The following is an 18,866-nucleotide window of genomic DNA, read 5'->3' as shown; positions in this document are numbered from 1 at the left end:
GACTGGCAGGACCAGTTGTACTTGGCGCCGCTGCAGTGACTGTACCTCACACTTCTGTACCCCCGTGACTGTACTACACCTCCGTACCCCGGCAGGTGGACTGGCAGGACCAGCTGTACCTTGCGCCGCTCACCACGGTCGGTAACCTGCCGTTCCGCCGACTGTGCCGACGACTGGGTGCCGACATCACGTGCGGAGAGATGGCCATGGCTACCAACCTGCTACAGGGCGCCCAGGCCGAGTGGGCGCTCGTGCGACGGCACCATTCCGAGAAGGTGTTCGGCGCCCAGGTGAGGAGAGGACGCTCAGTGGCGCTGGTGGGGTCGTTCGTGGGGAATAAGACACGGACCTTTGGCATTACGCGGATGGTTATCAGATGTTGAGTCATGAAAATGGAAGAAGGTGCAGCATTGTTGTTGGGAATAGCTGAATTATTTGTTTGAAGAGGTATCGCCTCGCGTATTCTGCTAGAAACGCATTACAAGTTACTTTTTTCTTCGAGAAAAAAAAGCAGTACGAGTTGAGTATCGATTTTGTCAACGGGAGATCAGTTGCCGAACCTCCCCCGATTTTCCCTGTGCCTGACGTTGTTCGTTTTCCAGATATGCGGCAACAACCCGGGCGTGTTAACCCGATGTGCCCAGCTGCTGAACGAAACCTGTGAGCTGGACTTCATCGACATCAACCTCGGCTGCCCGATCGACCTGGTCTACCAGCAGGTCAGTCGGGGTCAGCACAGATCATAATACGCCTGGTAAAGACACAGGCTAGTTGGGTAACGGCAGACCACAGCCAGTCAGTCCCTGGTCTAAACCCAGGTTAGTCGGGGTCAGGGCAGGTCACAGTCAGTCGGGTCGGTCCGTGGTGCGCGCACTGTGGCCAGTTGGGTCAGGACAGGCCATTGTTCTTGGCTAGATAAATCACAACGCGTCAGCCGGGTAGTCACCGCCACGTCCGGATGAAACGTCCGGAATGCGTCCATTTATTCAGGCAATTATTGTGTTCACTGTGCAGCGAATTACTTGACAGAGACAAGAGCTCGTTTTCCATTATCCGTTTGTGTTCAGAGTTCGCGGGATCGGACGGTCAGCTACACACTGACATCAGAACCATGGTCCCCACTGCCCACCCACCCACCGTCCGCCCGCCGTGCGGCCACAGTCCGTCATTCAGCTCTCTATGAAGCACTGCCTGACGACGTATCCCGGTCGGAGTCTGCCGTACGCCGCAGTCATTCCGCACCGAGCAGCCCGCGGTAGCTGTTGTCGATACGGTGTTGGTCCTGACGTGCGATCGACTCCGATATCGTGTTTCCAGTCGAGCTGCGGTCTGTCTCGGAGCGGGGCGCGACCCCGGGGCTCATCAGTGAGCGGCGGGCGGGCAGGCGGGCGGTCCGGCGGCGGTGGGACACGCCAGTCGGCTGCTGAGGTCTCCTACAGACGGTCTGGGCATTATTTTCAGCAGAGACGGAAAACTTGCCAGTCAGGAGTTTGTATTTAATTCTGTTTGAATCCAGCTATCACAAACTTGGAGATACTGAATCCTGAACCATTTCTGGAAATTAAGCTATCTTTTTAGAAGCGACTTTCCCGGCCAAAATCTAACTCGATTACTCATACTTTATGCGAGAAGTATGTGATTTACAGTTTAACTGCGTGCTTCAGCTCAAGAGTTGCTAGTATTTCGGTGTATAGGCCTCGCTCTATATCTCATACGGGCAAATGGCCATGCTGCCCGCTGAAGTGTGCACAGTATTGCGGCGATTCTAAAATTGATGGACCCACCACACGCGCAACCCATTCCCTCAAATCGAGTTAGGACTGTAGCGAATGACCAATAAATCAGTTTCGTACTTTGGTACTGCATGCCTGCCTACCAGCCGTTGCGGCGTGTTGTGCTGTTTATTCTCCTCACCATTCTTCGTGTGGCTATTTTTAGTGTCTCCTCCGTTCGTCCGCCCGAATCCCCCGTCCTTGGCCGGTCATCCGTATTCGTCACGGCGCGGGACAATCACGGCTCTGCCGCCCCACCATATGGCGCGTGCATCATTTGTGTGCGTCGCCGCCGGCGTCGTCTGTCGCAGTGGCCGCTCGGGCGGCGCCGGCGCTGAGCCGTCGGACGCCTTTGTAACCGTGTCGTGCCGTTCATCTCGCCGCCCCCCGCCCCCGCCCCGATGCGGCGCGCTCTGCTGGGAGTGGCCGCAGTTGCAGATGCAAACAGACAGGACCGGTTGTGGGCGTAAATCGGAGTCTGCCGGGAGACGGACGGCCGAGACTCCCTTCCACTCGACAGCCCCTGTTCGTCGGCGAATGGAAACGGCCGGGGACGACGGGCGTGGGCGGTGGGTGGTGGGTGGTGGGTGGAATGTAGTGGGTTGTGGGTGTTGTGGATTTGATACTGGTCGACATTTGCTTAGTGGCCAGTGGCTTAGACGGTAGATGGGGAAGGATTCTTGTCATATTAAAACAGATCCCAACTTAGGCACACTCGTTGGTCTGTGACAGCGTCAGCCGACTGAAGTCAGCACTGCCCGCCAAACTACCTTCCAACTCGGCTGGCCATAGATTGTTTCTATCCTTTGGCAGCTGGTCAAACGGAGCTGCGCTCTAACGGGCGAGAAGGGTCCGTCCGCGAACAGAGCAAACTCACGACAGGAGGGTGTGGGGAGCTCGGCGACTCCGAGGTATTAGAGACGCGAGGCGAGGGAGGAAACGGACGCGGGCGAGGGGAGTTGGAAAGGACACGGTCCAGCACCCTTAGCCTTGTCAACTTTGTACTGGACGGCTTGGATACTGGGCAGAAGGATCAATGGACAGACAACGTTTTTGATAAAATGCCGTCATAAGACATTGGGCATTTCCGACAGAATATTACAGCCGAACATTCGACATAGCGGGCCGAATGTTACTGCCGGATAGGGGACATCGCCGAATTTATGTTACCGATGGACATTCGGCATTCTCAAAAGAGCATCATGGTATCGACAGCCACATGTTCCTTGAAGACACTCTTATAACTGGACTGGAACGTCTGATGTGCTACAAGCCTGCTGTTCTGTCTCGGAGAGAATCTGCATCGAATCCATACTGGTCTGCCTGCCACCTGGCCTAGCGGGAGCCATAACTCCCAGTTTGACTGCCCAAATTGAGTCGAGATCAATGGTCACAAACACGTCAATACAGTGCCGGTTGGAGGCCGGCCAGCCCCGCTCTCTGCTCTCTGCTCTCTCCTCTCTCCGCTCCTCCCCCGCCCTCTGCCGGTTCCGTGTACCGCTCGGAGTAGTCGGGCCGCCTCTTCTCTGGCCGCCTCTCGGACCGGAACCATATCCGGGATTCGACGAATTCTGATTCACTCGGCCCATCAGAAGTTGGCCGATCGCCTCAGAAGTCGTCCAATGTCATTTGTGCCGTACGGACGACCGCCTGCTCTGGGCTGCTCCAGTCGGGACAGGGCAGCGTTCGCGGCAGGTTGACTGGATCGCCAGGATTCCGGTGAATTTTACGAGCATTCTTGGAATGAATTATTTACATACCACATCGTCAACAGGCTATTTCAGCTCTGACCGTAGGTCATTTGAGGTAAATGGGTGTCGTATGTAATCAGAAGGCGGCGGTGTGAGGTAGGGAGTCCCAGTAGTGGAGCTAAAATATTTTGATGAAAAATGATAGCTCTCTGGTCGTATGTGTTAAACTGCCGAGCTGGCCACTTATTAAGCAGTTTGATTATATATTTTGATGCCTTCCAACAATTGGCTGGCTTCACGGTAGCCGTATATCAAAGTTAATGAGGTTGCCGGTCGGCACTAGCATCACGGGCCGCTCATGAACTGCTGGACGGAAAGAAAGGGTAGCATTAGGGCTCTAGAACCGATCATTGCTACCGACCGAACGGACGGTCGGCCGAGCCGCCGGGTGGACAGACAGAGGTTCTAGGAGCCAGTGGGCCGCTCATGGGCACTGGGCGGACGACTGAGGCGATTGACCTCTAACTCCGTCATAGATGTCCTGCGAACGAACTATGAGGTACCTACCCGAGCTGTTTTGTCGTGCACAGTTCGGGGTTCACGTTAGTGGCTATTTCTCAAAAAGCAGGCTCGCCAGGCTAGAAAATAAAGCTTGCCCTAGACTTCATAGTGAATAAACTTTTGCCGCCTCTTTTCTGCGCGTCATTACTCTCACGTCACAGTGAACGCTTGCATGTCGAGTAGAATATGCAGCACAATGCCTCACAAGTGCTACAAATAACACATTGTCTGGTTGTATGAAGACGCCAACATTTAACCCTCGCGTCTCTGCTGGAGTCTGCCTACACCATCACTTCTGCGTCCTACATATCTAAGGGTCGCTGCTGAGCCCCCGCAGTCATAAACATATATCAAACTGCCAATTTTAGTCATAATAGGCTCATTCTGCATGAGCTCGTGCTGCTGAAAGCCCACAAGAAAACCGTGAAATCGCCGCCTTGAGCCCCTGAACACCGCCGTCGGATCCGTGTTTCGCTCCAAGTGGCTAAGGAGCTCACCAAGAAGTGTCTACCCCCGCTGTATTACACGGGGTTACCGACCCTGACCATGCAGCACTGGTGAGGGCGGAATGAAGCGCTGGACGCTGGGGCCCAGGCTCTTTTGTGTGCCTCCGGGAACTGTTTGTCATGGTCGGTGCTGCCCTTTCTAAGATAACCCGATTATGCTAATTCGCTGGCCGTCGTCGAGCGGCTTTCGACTCCATCTTGGCCTTTCTTCCAGAAATACTTCACATTTATCCTTGGGCTGGGTCTGAGCGGTCCTGCGTAACATCAGCAATAGAAACGTTCCCCGTATCGCAGTGAACGGCTGAACTTGTAAGTCGCCGACGACGACCACTATTTCTGTCTATTTCATGAACACAGACATAGCAGTCTTTCATTGTGTGGCATTTGTTCGGTGCTCAATGTTCACTCCCCAATTCAACCTATAAGCTATAATCAATAGGTTTCGCCCCGTCCTTTCCCACTCCCTCTCCGCTCTGACCCGGGTCCGCCACCCTCTGCCAAACGTCGGCTCCCGAGTCGCCGCGGCCGTGCCGTTCCGGCCTTTTCCCGCCGCCTCCTAGCCTGCTGTGATGGGCACTAACTTGCATGGCAATAAAGTTGGAATGGCCCGTGTTATACAGTCGGTCAGCTCATAGTGTCGACTAGTGTTCCAGATGTGGCCATTCATTGAGAATACGACGGCGGGCGACTTTGTGTCCGGTTAAAGTGCTGGTCTGATTCGTTTTACGCGAAATGTATGGCGGTGTATTTTCATTTGATCATTGCCTTGCCCTGCTAGTCAGAACGAACAAGTCAACTATCTCTATGCAGTTAGTACATGTTTAAAGCGTTTCGTCCATGTCTTTAATCTTGTCATTAACAAACATCCCTTTCCCTGTATCTGGGCATCAATGCAGACTTTGCTCACTGCATTGTATGAATTTTGTTAGAACGCAGTGAAATGATCTTTGAATTGTTTGTAAAATATATACCGTTTTTATGTTGCTTGTTTCTGGAAAATAACCTATTTTTTCAACACAGGCTTCGGATCTTTTTGAAAGTAGAAGATAAGAAAAAATAAGATATAAAAGGGAGAACATAAAAAGTAAACGCCTCTTCGGTCTAGGTGAACTGAATATTTATTGCTCGGCGCCAGGGTATATTGAATTAGGGCTCGGCGCTGTCTCAGCGCATCCACCGTATCCATCGCTCTGTCGTGTCCGCCTGCATGTTGCACATTAGCCATTAGCTATGATGCTCGCCGTGTCATCCGGTAAGTGCCGACAACAAGTTGTCGCCGCTCGGCTCGGGCGCCGCGGGGCTTCCCAGCTGGTCAACAGACGGCAGTCGCGGGTCGGGCGGCCCGGCCAGCCGACTCGAAAACGACGCGGACACCATTCTGACGCGCCGGCCGACTCGCGGCTCTCATGCAGTGGAGTGAGCGGCTCTCCAGCGGAACTACCGCCCGTCCGCCGGCGCTCTGCGACATTTGATCAATGGTCCATTGGCCGGGGAACGGCCGCTCGGCGGGTGGAACGGGCTCACGCAGCGCCGGCCGCGCCCGAGCCCTGTCCGACGCAGCTCAGTCCTCCTGGGACGGGGAAACGGCGGGCGGAGGCAGCGGAGGCTCTGCGCTGGTTCTGCGCCGACCAGAGCTGAGACGATGTCTGTTTTCTGGAGGATGGAACGCTAGTAGATATTCTGCTGGTAATGATTTAACTCCGCCGTGAATACCAGTCGTGCACCTTTTAGCCCACACTGTCTCCAAAATGTCTTGCATTACCAGCTCATCACACCCATCCCAGTTCCGCTCCCGCCCCTGCCCTTCCCTCGACAGCTGACATCACAGACCCGACCCGCAGCACAATCCGGCGACTTATCGTCTGCCGATTTATCAGTCGATTTGCAGCCGGCCGTCCGGTGCACGGCGGCGGAGAGCGGCCGCGGGCCGGGCGTACCCGTAGATTACCGCCATTAGCCGCTCGCCGGGTCGGGCCGAGAGGCCGCCGCGCCGCCGCCGGATGCAACGCACCATAAACATTGACCGGCGCGTGCCAGCGGCGGCGGCCACCGCACCGGCCGGACGCTGCTCGCCGGCGAGCTGGCAGCCGAGCGGCGCGAACCGAGCCGGCCGGCAGAGTCCGGGCGCGGCCGACAGAGCCGGTCCCACGCGGACGGTCCGCGGGGTCATTTGGAACTATTGAGCCATCTCCCGGCCGAGCCCGGCAGGTCCACCGGCTCCCCTTTTCCTGGAAGCAGTAGGACTCTGTTGTACGGCTCCCCAGCTCTCCGAATGCTAAAGCTGGTCGCATTTCACGGAAATATTGAAGGAATGCAAATCCTGGAGAGCTTAAACGGTTCGGCCCGTCTCAGAATGATTGTCATGATTTGGGCATTCTTGGGACTCTCATGTATCATTGCTCTCACTCCCTTTCTCGTATGCTCTTCCATTGCACCCACTACTTTCCATGCAGCCCCGCCTTCCCTTCCAGGTCTCGCTGGCGACAGACCGCGCGACAGACCGCGCCCTGTCGATAGACGTGTAACTAATGGTCTGGCGGTGTTTTTTGCACGTCGCCAATGGCTTCTCGAGCACCAGCCTTTCCGCAAAACATGGCTTCCGATATCTCTTCCACGAGCTCCTCTGGTTTCCGCCATCATACTGCTCTGCGGTAAAGTGGCTGGGCTGCTTAAAACGCTAAACGCTTCAAGGGACAACATATCCCTGTCTTCAAGTGACTAGAGCCCTGAGTATCCCTGCGGCCGGAACGCCTACCCAGAGCGTCCCCGCGATGTATTGTCATTCCGTCGGTGACCCATCTCTCTGTCTTGTTGATGTCATCTGAAGCTGTTGTCGGCGCCTCTCGCTGTCCTCTCGTGTCGCGGCTCGTCACGAGGTCTCCTCATCTCGGCTGGGTCGTTACTGCCGCGCCGAGGAGCCGACAGACGAGGCTGACACTGATGGCGCGCGCGTGACCTGTAGCGGTGAGCAGGTCGGCCGGTCACGGGGCGTCGGCCGGCCGCCCCCGCCAGTCCCGGCTCCGCGGACTGATGGTGCCGTTAGAGCCGAGTGCGGGGCGGCGCCGGGCCGGCCACAAAGCTGCCGTCGTCACCGCCCGGAGCCCGGCGACCATTCGGCTTTATGTCCGCCGGCGACGGACGTTAAAATGGTGCGTAAGAGCTGCGCCAGCCATCCGAGGCGAGCTGTGGAGCCTCGAGCTGGCAGCCGGGCCGGAGGGGCGCCGCGGCTGGCGCGCCGTCGGCCGTCGCTGCCCGTCCGGCCAGTCTCCGGTGATGCAGTGTCGGACCTGCCTTAACTGAGGCTCTGCGCGGTGCGGAGGCTGCCGACCACCGCCGCCGCCTCAGCTGGGGCGGTCCGGCGCCGGGTGTGGGTCGGTTTCATCCCGCGCGGCCGGCGCCTCCAGACGCCACACTGGGCCAAATATAGGCCGGCATCGATCGTGGTTTCTGTGTGGTCGGCGCGACCGAGAGGGCGGGCGCCGCGGCCAGTGCGTGGCCGGTGGGACCCCGCCGCGCCGTCACAGGTTGATCGAATGCTCTGCTGAAGCATCACAACTGCCATCGCCGGCTCGGAACCATCGACCGCGGGCTTTCCGTCGGCTCAGTTACAGTCATTCAGAACACCCCTTCGGCTGAAGCCCGAATTTCGGAGTTGGCCAACCGTGGCCAGCGGCCAACAGTCTGCAGCGTGGCGGCACAAACTTTGATATGCATTGAAATTGTAATCTCTTGGCACGTGGGAGTCAATTTACCCTCCGTTAGTTAACACTCCGGTAAACAGAAACTCCCGAAACTGCCTCCTGTGTAAATATTTTGGTCTAACTCGTGGTTTATTTTTTGTTTTTATTTTTTGGCAAGTCACTTAACGGAGCTATTTTGTTTTTGCGCAACCTTTTTTTGCATTGAATAGTATGTATTGGAAGTTTCCAAACAAATTATAGCATCCAATAGATAATATTTTGATACTATTTTGTAACGTTGTGGTTCAGTCATTATATTACAGTTTATCACTTGATAACTTTGGAATTGTACTTGCCAGCGATTCCAAAAGAACGTTCTAGTATGATCTGCCATTAGAACGTCATTACATTGATTTGTATGAATTAAATGTATACATCTCTAAAGCTAAGTGTGGTATTATTTAAAGAACCCTTGAGATAAAATCTCAGCACGAGCTGGAGTGCCTCACTGGTAACATTCTTAGTGAACCTCAGAAATAGTGCGATGAAATATTGGCAAACCACGAAGCCTTATTTAACCTTGTGAGAACAAAGAGGACTGAGATTATCACAGACAGTGAATCATTCTGACAAATATAGCCGGCTTGAGCGACGATTGCCGAGTTATTGTTGGAAGCATCGCTAAGAGACAACGCTGGAAGCTCTTTTGATGGTCTATATTTCAATGAACAAGCGCAGTCAAAGTTATGATGTCATATAACTGTGCGGTTGAGACGCTTTGACGCCCCAATCATCATGCCATAATTCACACTTTGGGACTCAATATGCCAGATATGGTTTCCGTTTAAAAGTCGGTTGGCGGAGCTTTCCTAAACCAACCCACCTTTCGCGCACTCCAAATCGAGTGGGCTAGCGCGAAGCCTCGCTTGAATCTGAGAGATGTGAATCTGCCTGAAAAATTTCCGAAATGTTTTGTTTCTATATAAGAATACTGATAAAATCAAAGGTTATAATTTCTGTGGCTGGGCGTATCTTTTCCGGATAAGCGCCCGGCTCATGCACCGCCAGATTCGGAGCCTAGGTATTGTAACAGCCGCTAGATGGCTCTGTGGGTAAGCGCTTAAATAATACTGTGCCGCATGGTCAGCGCGGTTCTCTACTGCCACCAGATAGCTCTGGGTGTGCGCTTGCCTAATGTTGCGCGCACGGCTCAGCCTAGTTCTCGCTACTGACGCTAGATGGCTCTGCGGGGCTAGCGCCTGCCTTCACTGGTGATGCTGCGCCGCACGGCTCAGTCTAGTTCTCGTTACTGCCACTAGATGGCTCTGCGGGTGAGCGCCTGACTGATGCTGCGCCGCACGGCTCAGCTAAGTCCTCGCTACTGGCGCTAGATGGCTCTGCGGGGCTAGCGCCTGGCTGCACTGGTGATGCTGCGCCGCACGGCTCGGTCTATTTCTCGCTACTGCCACTAGATGGCTCTGTGGGTGAGCGCCTGATTGATGCTGCGCCGCACGGCTCAGCATAGTTTTCTTTACTGCCACTAGATGGCTCTGTGGGTGAGCGCCTGGCTGATACTGCGCCGCACCGCACGGCTCAGCCTAGTTATGTCTACTGGCGCTACAGCCTACATCGCTCTGTGGGGCTAGCGCCTGACCAATGTGGAATGCTGCGCCGCACGACTCTGAGCCCAATCTTTCCACTTACCGATCTATTTAATTCGGTATGAATTCGTGGGAACCTGATAGTGAGTAATTGGAATGGCATTGCGATCAGTAATGTTTTCTTCACTCAACAGTTCTTCCGCTGATTGTGAGCGGAACATTGCACGGCACGGAAATGACATGATCTCCCTGCAATGTTTTTGTAAGCGCTTGCTTTAGACTAAATCGAAAAGAATGGGTAGGTCTATAGCTAACCTCTTTTATCGTTTACCGTTGATGTATACCGTATTATGAATAATTGTTGCAACTTTTTCCAACTCTCAGTCAAGTTATTGCCTTTATATAACAGCTCTGGAACGAAGGCGATTTTCCAACAATATAATGAAATAATACATAGATCCATATTCCTTCATAATGCAGAGGCCCTACTTGATATCGCAAGATAACATTAGTAAATATTCAGAATTATTCCAATCAGACACATCTCAGAGCGAAAGTTGAGATCACTGTGAGTTCGTCACTGGTGGGCTAAGTTTGACGTGCTTTCGATAGTTTCATATGTGGTCCTAGGTTCTCTAAATTATAACATGGCATGGTAAAAAAATTCAAATCCACACTCCTAAGTTGGCTTCACCCACTTCACATCTCTTTTGATCACACTCTGCTTCTCATTTTCTGTGTCCCTCTGTTTTGCCCTCTCACTCTTCTCTTTCCCTTTCTTTCTGTAGTGGGCATCGCACTGAACGGCACAGTTCGCCCCAATATCAGTGAGTGTTGCACAGTTCACCTTGTCTCCATAAGCGGCGCCCCTCTGTAGTGTCTGTCTGCGTGTCCGGTCGCTGCTGGCCGGCGCTGGACCGGTCCCCAGAGATCGCCGTGGCCTGCCACCGACCACCGCGGCTGTCTCGACCGACCTCCATATATTGGCGACGACCGGCCCGGCCGGGCCGTTACCCACCAAGATGGCGCTCTGCCTCGGCCGGCCAGAACCGCAGTTGCATTTTATTCGGTGGCTGGTCGGGCTACTGCGGTCTCCGGGAGACCGAGAACCGGGCGGCGGTCGACTGTATCCTGGGCGAGGACCGTGCAGAGAGGCTAGAGTCATGCTCGGTGTTTTAGCAGCTGTTCGAGACGTGCCAGCTCCTACTTAACTTCTTCAAGAAAACACCAATATACCTACTGACACTGTTCCACGGCGGTCATGAATTTACACGAGCTGGAGACATGCCCAGTTGCCCCGTCTGTCTCTCGTCAGCGGTCCAACTCTGGGTTATTCTGCGTCACGTTTAGAAAAGCGTTATAATTGTCAATGGCCATGGTGGACGTTCCGGCGATTGACTTTGTAACGTCCGTCATTGGTTGTCAATAACTGACCCTCTAATGTCTGTGGACTGAGCTGCAGCAGACTGTGGACTTCTAACTGTAAGGGACTAGGAATTTGCACAAAAAGTTGACGGTGCTGACAGCTCATAAGCTGACTGTGCGCTGGCACTGCTGTTTTGTGTGCTTCGGCCATGCAATTGCCGGTCGTTGCTGGTGGCTCATTCCGCCTCTTACGTTAGCCTTTCTCCCTTCTCCTGCGCGCAGACTCCCTCCCAAAGTATCTCTAACTACGTTCTGTCCTCCCATCCAGGGCGGCGGTAGCGCCATGATGCGTAAACGCTCCATGCTGGAAAACACCTGCCGAAGCATCTCGTCCGTCATCGATATCCCGCTGACGCTGAAGATGCGGACGGGTGTGTTCCGCGGCGCCAACATCGCGCACGACCTCATCACCTCTGCCGCCGACTGGGGCGTAGACATGGTGACGGTAAGTACCTGTTCCAGCAGCGGCCTCCTCTCTTTGCGGCTCCGCTATGACCTGCTTCCCTTCCCAGGGTGTGGGTGTGTGCTGGGTGCGGCTCCCAGGGCGTGTTCGTGGATTCTTCTCCCCATAGTGAGGGTATTCCGCGGAACCCAGTCGGGGTGACGCCCCGCCCCGTTCCCTGGGCCATTGTGGGGTATTTCTCCCTGGGGTGATAAGGCGCCTTTTGTGGTGCCCGGTCGGTGTGAGGCCTCTTCCCCTGAGATAGTTGATGGATACTTTTCCCTTGGGATGTGAGCAGTGGGCTCTCCGTGGTGCATGGTGAGACGGAGGCGATGGGTGACATGATCTGATAGGGAAGTCTGCTGACGGGGAGAGGGGAGGAGTTCGTGGAGGAGGTATGGGGACGATGATCGACGCGGCACCGGACCGCTAATGAAAGAGCACACTGCGGTGGACAGAGGTGAGGGAGCTGTGCCGACGGCGCGTGCTGCGGGCGTGGACCGGAAAGGGGAGGGTTGGCTTTTAGCCTCTGAAGATGTGGACTGAATCAGCGTTCATCCACGGCTCAGTGATAAAGTGGAGCTTGGATGGAAGTGGAATAGAATTGAAAGGATTTAATAAGTGTAAAGTAGGTGACGTGGAGTGAATGGAGTGAGTGAGTGAGTGTGGAGAGTGGAGAGTGGAGTGGACCTGGGTGGGCTGGCAGAGTGAAGTGTGGAGTTGAGATATGTAAAGTGGGTTAAATGGAGTGCATGGAATTGAGATGAATGGAATCCAGTGATCGGGAGTGGCGTTGAGTGAGGAGGAGATTGGGAACGGTGGTGCGGAGCGGGTTCTATTTGGATGGATAGCGAGCGGCATGAAATGGTGTGGAGAACTAAACCGAGGCAGAGTATTGTGGACTGTCGAGAGGAGAGGACGGAAGCTGGTTAGTGGATTCAATAGGATGAACTGGACTGGCGTGAACTGTTGTTGATAGGGTGGACTGGAGAGGTAGGGTGAGCTAACTCTGGAGGAGATGTGGACTGAAATGGCTTGGAGTGAGTGGGTGGACTGGCCTGGAGTGACTGTTAGGACTGGCATGGAATGGGTGGATGGACTGGCCTGGAGTGGGTGGAATGGGTAAACCGCCGTTGAATGGGCCTGGGTGAAGTGAACCGGAGCCGCTGCGCCGCTGGGCGGCGGCGCCGCGGCAGTCGGCCGGCCGCCGCTCTCGAGCCGTCGCCGGTCGATGGCGCATATTGACTGGACATGACGGATGGACACTGCCGGAGACGACCGCTCGAGATGGCGCCATCCTTTGGCCAGAGCCGGCGGCCGGCTGTGGTGAGGGCCGCGGCGGCGGGCGCTCCTCAGACGGCCCGTGCCAGGAGGCGGACCGGCGACACGCAGCGGGCGGGCGCACGTCGACACTCACCGCCAGCGATGACTGATTGGGCGCTGTCACAGACGCTGCAGCCGCGAGTAGACACGACCGACTATACAGGGAAGTGATTACGGCGCTGTCTGCTGTCCCCCGCCCCTATCGGCCGCCGATCGGGCGCGGCACGTCGCTGCCCACCCGTGATTGGCCACAGGAATGCTGACGTAGACCGAATGCGTTTGACTAGAAGAGCCGATAGAAATGTCATTCATGTTTATTCTGAATGACCGCATCTCTCAAACAATTCGAAATATTTCATTCGGAAGTAATGGCAGCCTTCTGAATGAATCTCGGCAGGGGTTGTCTCAACCAATCGCGTCAATATGACGAGCGATTCGTTTTAATAGCTCGGACAAACATATAAACCGGTACCACACATTCAGCTCCCAACGGAACGCTCCTCTGCATCCTACTAGAGCGCGCGCGGCGACAAGCCTGTAAACGTCACGAACCTGATCCAACACCTCAGATCACACGGAATGCCAACTGATTGCACTGCTCTCGCTCCATCACGAACACGACTTGAGATCACGGTCGCCCGGTTTAACGATGAACGCCGGGCTTTCCCGGTTGGTTTACCTCACGGACCCGTCGTGGGTCAGCGCTGACCACCATCTCGAAGACTCGGATGTCCGGTCGGCCGGCCGGCTCCGCCGAAGGGCGACTTGGCTGGAGAGTGGCGAGCGCTTGCGCTGCTGGGTCGTGCGCTGTTAGTAGATGGTTTAGGGACGGTCATCAGCTGGTGATTTGCGCTGCTACTCTCACGCCGGCTACCTTTGTCTGATGGCTTACAGAGGCTGGGCGGACGCGGCCCGTTATGACCCGCCTCTGAAACGACGCTGGGCTGAGCTTTAGCGCTCGCCGCGAACATCGCCATCCGGTTACGTACCGCTTCTAGCCGGCTCTGGTCCGATCCTGGTCTCGGGGCGGGGCGGCGGGAGGGACGGTCGGCCGTCGTCGCCGCCGCCGGGGTGTGGGGACGGAGGGCGCTTGGCCCATTGTCCGGCGCGATGCGATGACGCCTGGCCGCTCGGTGGTGCCAAGTCGGCCGCCGGCGGAGGGAGAGAGCGAGATGGCCGCTCCGCCTGATGACCTCCGCCGCCCGCCGCTATCTCCTCTGGCCGGAGACCACTGCCGTCGCGCCCTGGCCGCGGCCACTGGTGGCGAGGTCAGCCGTCCGTCATTGTCCATCCCTGTCTGGCTGTGCAGCCGGTCGCCCAATGCGCGGCAGTGCGAGGCTGTATGGAGAGCTGGCGTCGTCCCCGGTCACTGGCGGTACACCGTCACTCGGCTCTGGGCCTGACTGCGCTCACCGGCCGCGCGCTCGGTCGCTCACTCTCACTGGGGCGCACTAGGGTTGCACTGAGGGCGGGCGGGGCGTCCTGTCGCGCCCGGCCTTCGTCACGTCCTGGTTTCAAACACGTCGTGCGAGGCGTACAGCCAGTAGACCACGCCGGCGGTCACCAGCACGGCCAGAACGGCGCTCACCACGCCGGCCAGGCACTCGGAGCCGTAGCCGACAGCGTCCGGTGCGCTGTCGCCGGCGGCTGCCGTCCACGGCCGTCGCCGCCGCCGCCGCGACCAGGCGCAGCCCCAGCCGGCGCTGGACTCGCTGCCGGTGGGCGAGCACGGGGCGCGTGGCGCCGGCTTCACCTCGGGCGTGGCCGGGATGACGCGGATGCTGACGGGCCGGCTGGGGTCCGGAGGCGGCGGCGGCGGAGGTGGCGGCGGCGCCGCGGACGGTACCGGCGGCAGAGAGGCGACCGGTGACGGCACTGGCAGCTGGAGCGACCTCCGGCGGCTGTCGTAGAGCGCGAACTCGTCCAGCGCGGCGACCACGGAGCCGCGCCGGCCGCGGTCGGTCAGCTCGGGCAGCCCGGCCGGCGCGCTGGCCACCACTGTGGGGCCGGCGCGGCGCGGCCCCAGCGCCCGGCACAGCAGCGCGCTGCCGTAGCCCATGACGGCGGCGGGCGCCGCGCGGTGGCGCGCCGCCCGCGGCCCGTTTGGCGTCGACTGGCGGCCGACGGCGGCGCGCCGGCCGCGGGCCGGGCGGCGCGTCGGTGCCATCGGCGCCGGCCTGCGGCGGCCGCCGGCGCGCCGACTGCCAGGTGGCCGCCGGGTCGGCCGGCCGGCCAGCGCCGCGCGCCGATCCCATTACGGCCGCGCTCGGCCGCGGCGGTAATCCCCGCCGGCGCCGGTCAGCGCGGCCGACGTTCTAATCCGCGCCACCCGGTTGGCCCCGGAGGTAATCCGGCAGTAAGTGGGGTCCGTCACCTGCCGGACCCGTCCCTCGGCTATGCCTCGTCCGTTCGTCCGCGGTGGGGGAGATTCCCCCAGAGAGTCGCCGAGAACGAACGCCGCTCTGTGAGCGAGGTGGCGGTGGTCAACAGAAGCACTGCTGTCTTACTGAGACCAATATCTGTCATGTTGCGCCAAGACATTGCTATCACATCGCAGCCGAATTCTACCAAAGAGCCATCTACTGCTTCAAATTCATACTATTTCCGTTATTTTGATTTTTTTTTTCTGAGCGTTCTGTATTTTTGCAAAATGTTTTACACGCTCACTTTTATCGCTTGTTCTTCTTCACTGGCATTATCATTTTTGAACGAATGTACAATGCATCACGAAGCAAATTTGGTTTTCAATATGTGAGTTTAACTCGAACTGCCAAGCACCACTGTTGTGGTACTGCTTATGCCGCACATGACATACACCGACAAGTTACAGTCGCAGTATATCCGTTCAATGCAAATTTTCCTTGGTGATGTGATGTGACTCCCTCCGCCCCTCATCGGGGCGTAGCCAGGCGGCTCTGGAAGTTGCGGGCGGCGGCCACCAGGGCCGCCACCACTCTGGTCTCCCGGACCTCCTCCAAGTCCGGATGGATACTGCCGGTGAGTTGTAGGCGGGTCCTCATCAGAGCGGGACAGCGAAGGAGGATGTGGGCCGGCCGGTCCGCCTCCTCGCCGCAGATGGGGCAGCGCGCTCCATCGCACCGGTCGTCGTTGCATCCCTCACAGTCTCTGGTAGGGGAGCGACCGATCCGGTGTAGGTAGGCTCTTGAGCCTGCCCAGTGGCCCGCGCGGATCTGATGGACTTCTACCGCGCTCTCCCGTTCCAGGCCGGCCGTGGACGGGGGCCGGCGGTCGCCCATCAGAGACTTGAACCAGCCGGGGGGCCAGGACTGGATTGTCTTGTCCCTAGCCATTCTCGCCACGGTACTGGTGATCGTCCTCGTGTCGATGGGCGTCCTTTCTTGAGGGAGCTGGGCTGCTTCCCGGGCCACTCTGTCCGCCTCTTCATTGCCGTGTATGCCACAGTGAGAAGGGACCCACTGGGCCCTGATTTCTCGACCATCTTTGGCTAGCTGCAGTAGAGCTCTCCAGGCCGCCGTCCCCAGCGGTGACGTCTGGGCGGCGGGGCCATTCCGCAGGGTCGCCAGTGCCGACATGCTGTCGGAGCAGATGATCAGTGGCAGGTCGCTATCTTTGGTGCGTGAAGTTAGGGTCTCCAGGCCCGTAACTAAGGCGAGCATTTCTGCACGGTAACTGGAGCAGAAGTCACCCGCCGGAGCTCTTAGCTCCAGTACCTCCTCATCCGGCCACATGATGACTGCTCCAGCCCCTCCGTTCCTTGTGCCGCCCTCCGCGGACCCGTCCGACCACATCCACACCGCGCACTGTGGTAGGGATGCTAGGTGCTGGGCGGCAGTCCTCTCCTTCTCCTCCGCCGTCGCATCTGTCCTCAGCGGGCCGACGTCCAGTGTGAAGGAGATGCGCGCTCCCTGCTGCTCCCATGGTGGTACTCTCGGTGGGAGAATCGGCTCGATCGGTGCCGAGATCCCTGCATCGGCCCAGGCTTGGCGGCCCAGCGACCTCCATCCTCTGACCGAGGACAGGCGCGCCGGGGCCGCGGCCTCAGCTGTCGCTCGCAGGGGGTCGTTCGGAGGGAGCGCCAGCGCTCTCGTCAGTAGCCGAGCTGCGAGCGTCTGCTTCCTCTCCGTCATCGGGGCGAGCCTCGCCTCCGCCATCAGTGCGTGGCTCGGTGTAGATCTCGGGCACCCCGTCACGATCCGGGCCGCCGCTCGCAGTTCGCGTTCCAGGAGTTCTGCGTGAGAGGGGGCCGCCGCAGGTAGCCAGGCCGCGGCAGCGTGTTCCATGGCTCCTCTCACGTACCCACTGGCTATCGTTCTGAGAATGTCTTCGTCTAGTCCCCAGCTTCGACCCGACAACCGCCTCAGGTGGGCGACGCGGGGGCGGACCTTCTTCCTGACTTTCTTGCAGTGTGCGCCAAATTGAAGACGACGGTCGAGTTCGATCCCGAGGAGGACCAGTGTATCGCTCGCCGACACCGTCTTCCCTGCCACCTTGATGGTGCATCCGACGGAGTCTTTGGCATTCTGCGATAGCACCAGCATTTGTGTCTTTTCCCCGGCGACTAGCATTTTGTTCCGGTGTGCCCAGGCGACCAGAGCATCCGCGGCCGCCTGTGCCCGACTCTTCGCCAGTTCCATCGTCCCCCCAGAGCACAAAACCGCTGTGTCATCCGCATAGATGTAGGGGGAGGCCCCAGGGGCCCTGAGGCACTATGCCAGCCCCGCCGCCCACATCAGAAACAACTGGGGCGACAGGACGCTCCCTTGAGGCAGGCCTGCCCTGAAGATCCTCTCGTTGGACAGAGCTCCCTGGACCTCCACCCTCACTCTCCGGTCGCGCAGCCACCCCCACACCCATTTGACGAGGCACAGGGGCAGGCCGCATTCTAGGAGCCTGAGCCGGAGTAGCTTATGGTCCACCACGTCGTAGGCTCTGCTGAAATCGAAGGCTGTCAGGACGTACTTCTGAGCCGTATCTGCGTCTTGTTTCTTTGATCGCTTGTCTCTCTTCGGTTTCTGCCATCCATCCTGTACATCTTGGACTAGTCGACCGATGCTATCCTCCGCGGACCGTCCCGCTCTGAACCCCACTTGTTCGGGGGGGACTAGTCCTCGTGCATCGGTCAAGAAGGTCAATCTCGCCAGGACAAGCCTCTCCGCCAGTTTGCTCACGCAACTCGTCAGGGCGATGGGCCGGTAGTTGGCTAGTAGCTTCTTGTCCTTATTTGCTTTCGGAATAGGGACGATTGTAGCCGCTCGCCACTCGCGGGGGACTTCACCAGTCTTCCATGATCGGTTAATGGCCTTCAGGAGAGCACCGCGAGCCACCGGACCCAGGTGTTTGATCATTTCTGGCGTGATGTTGTCCGGGCCGGGGGACTTGCGGAGTTGAGTCCGTTGAATGGCAAGAACCAACTCCTCCTCAGAGAAGGGGGAGCAGCAGCCGGTGCGGGCGTTCTGACAGTCGGCACAGTTGTAGTGGTCGAACTGCTGGGTCCGCCGGCGTGTCGCCCTGTCAATCTTGGGGGCCCGCACCTGTCGGGAGACTGTTGCGTATTGATGGGCAAAGGCGTTAGCCTTTTCTTCGGCCGTGACAAGAAGCCGGTTGCCGACCCTCATTGCTTCTCCGTCTCTCTGTTCATCGTCCTCTGCTCCCTCCCACTTCTTCAGCAGGCGGGAGACCCGACCCACACTGGTTGATTGGTTCAGCTCTGTACTGACGAAATCCCGGTATGACTGTTGGGTCACGCGTTCCGTCACCTCGGCTGCTCGTCGCTTGGCTTCCAACCATCGGGCTTTGGATTCAGGGTCGTGGACTTCTCTTCTCGCTGCTCTGCGCTCCTCCACCGCACGTTGTACTTCTGGGTGAAGAGCCCACGGTTTAGGG

General features: G+C 57.7%; 1 protein-coding gene across 1 annotated transcript in view; it reads left to right on the top strand.

Moving 5' to 3' along the window:
• Positions 1-18,866, top strand: part of LOC122392692 (tRNA-dihydrouridine(47) synthase [NAD(P)(+)]-like) — a 50,841-nt gene that overhangs the window by 8,571 nt on the left and 23,404 nt on the right. The window contains exons 6-8 of the mRNA XM_043387851.1: positions 96-290; positions 603-719; positions 11,505-11,681. Of these exons, the coding sequence (XP_043243786.1) occupies positions 96-290; positions 603-719; positions 11,505-11,681 (489 nt within the window). The remainder of the gene's footprint in view (positions 1-95; positions 291-602; positions 720-11,504; positions 11,682-18,866) is intronic.

The sequence above is a fragment of the Amphibalanus amphitrite genome, unplaced genomic scaffold, assembly GCF_019059575.1.
Source record: "Amphibalanus amphitrite isolate SeventyFive unplaced genomic scaffold, NRLGWU_Aamphi_draft 000497F_arrow, whole genome shotgun sequence".
In the NCBI taxonomy this organism is placed as follows: domain Eukaryota; kingdom Metazoa; phylum Arthropoda; class Thecostraca; order Balanomorpha; family Balanidae; genus Amphibalanus; species Amphibalanus amphitrite.
The sequence above is the reverse complement of the archived record's forward strand: the minus strand, read 5'-3'. Positions and strand labels throughout refer to the sequence as shown.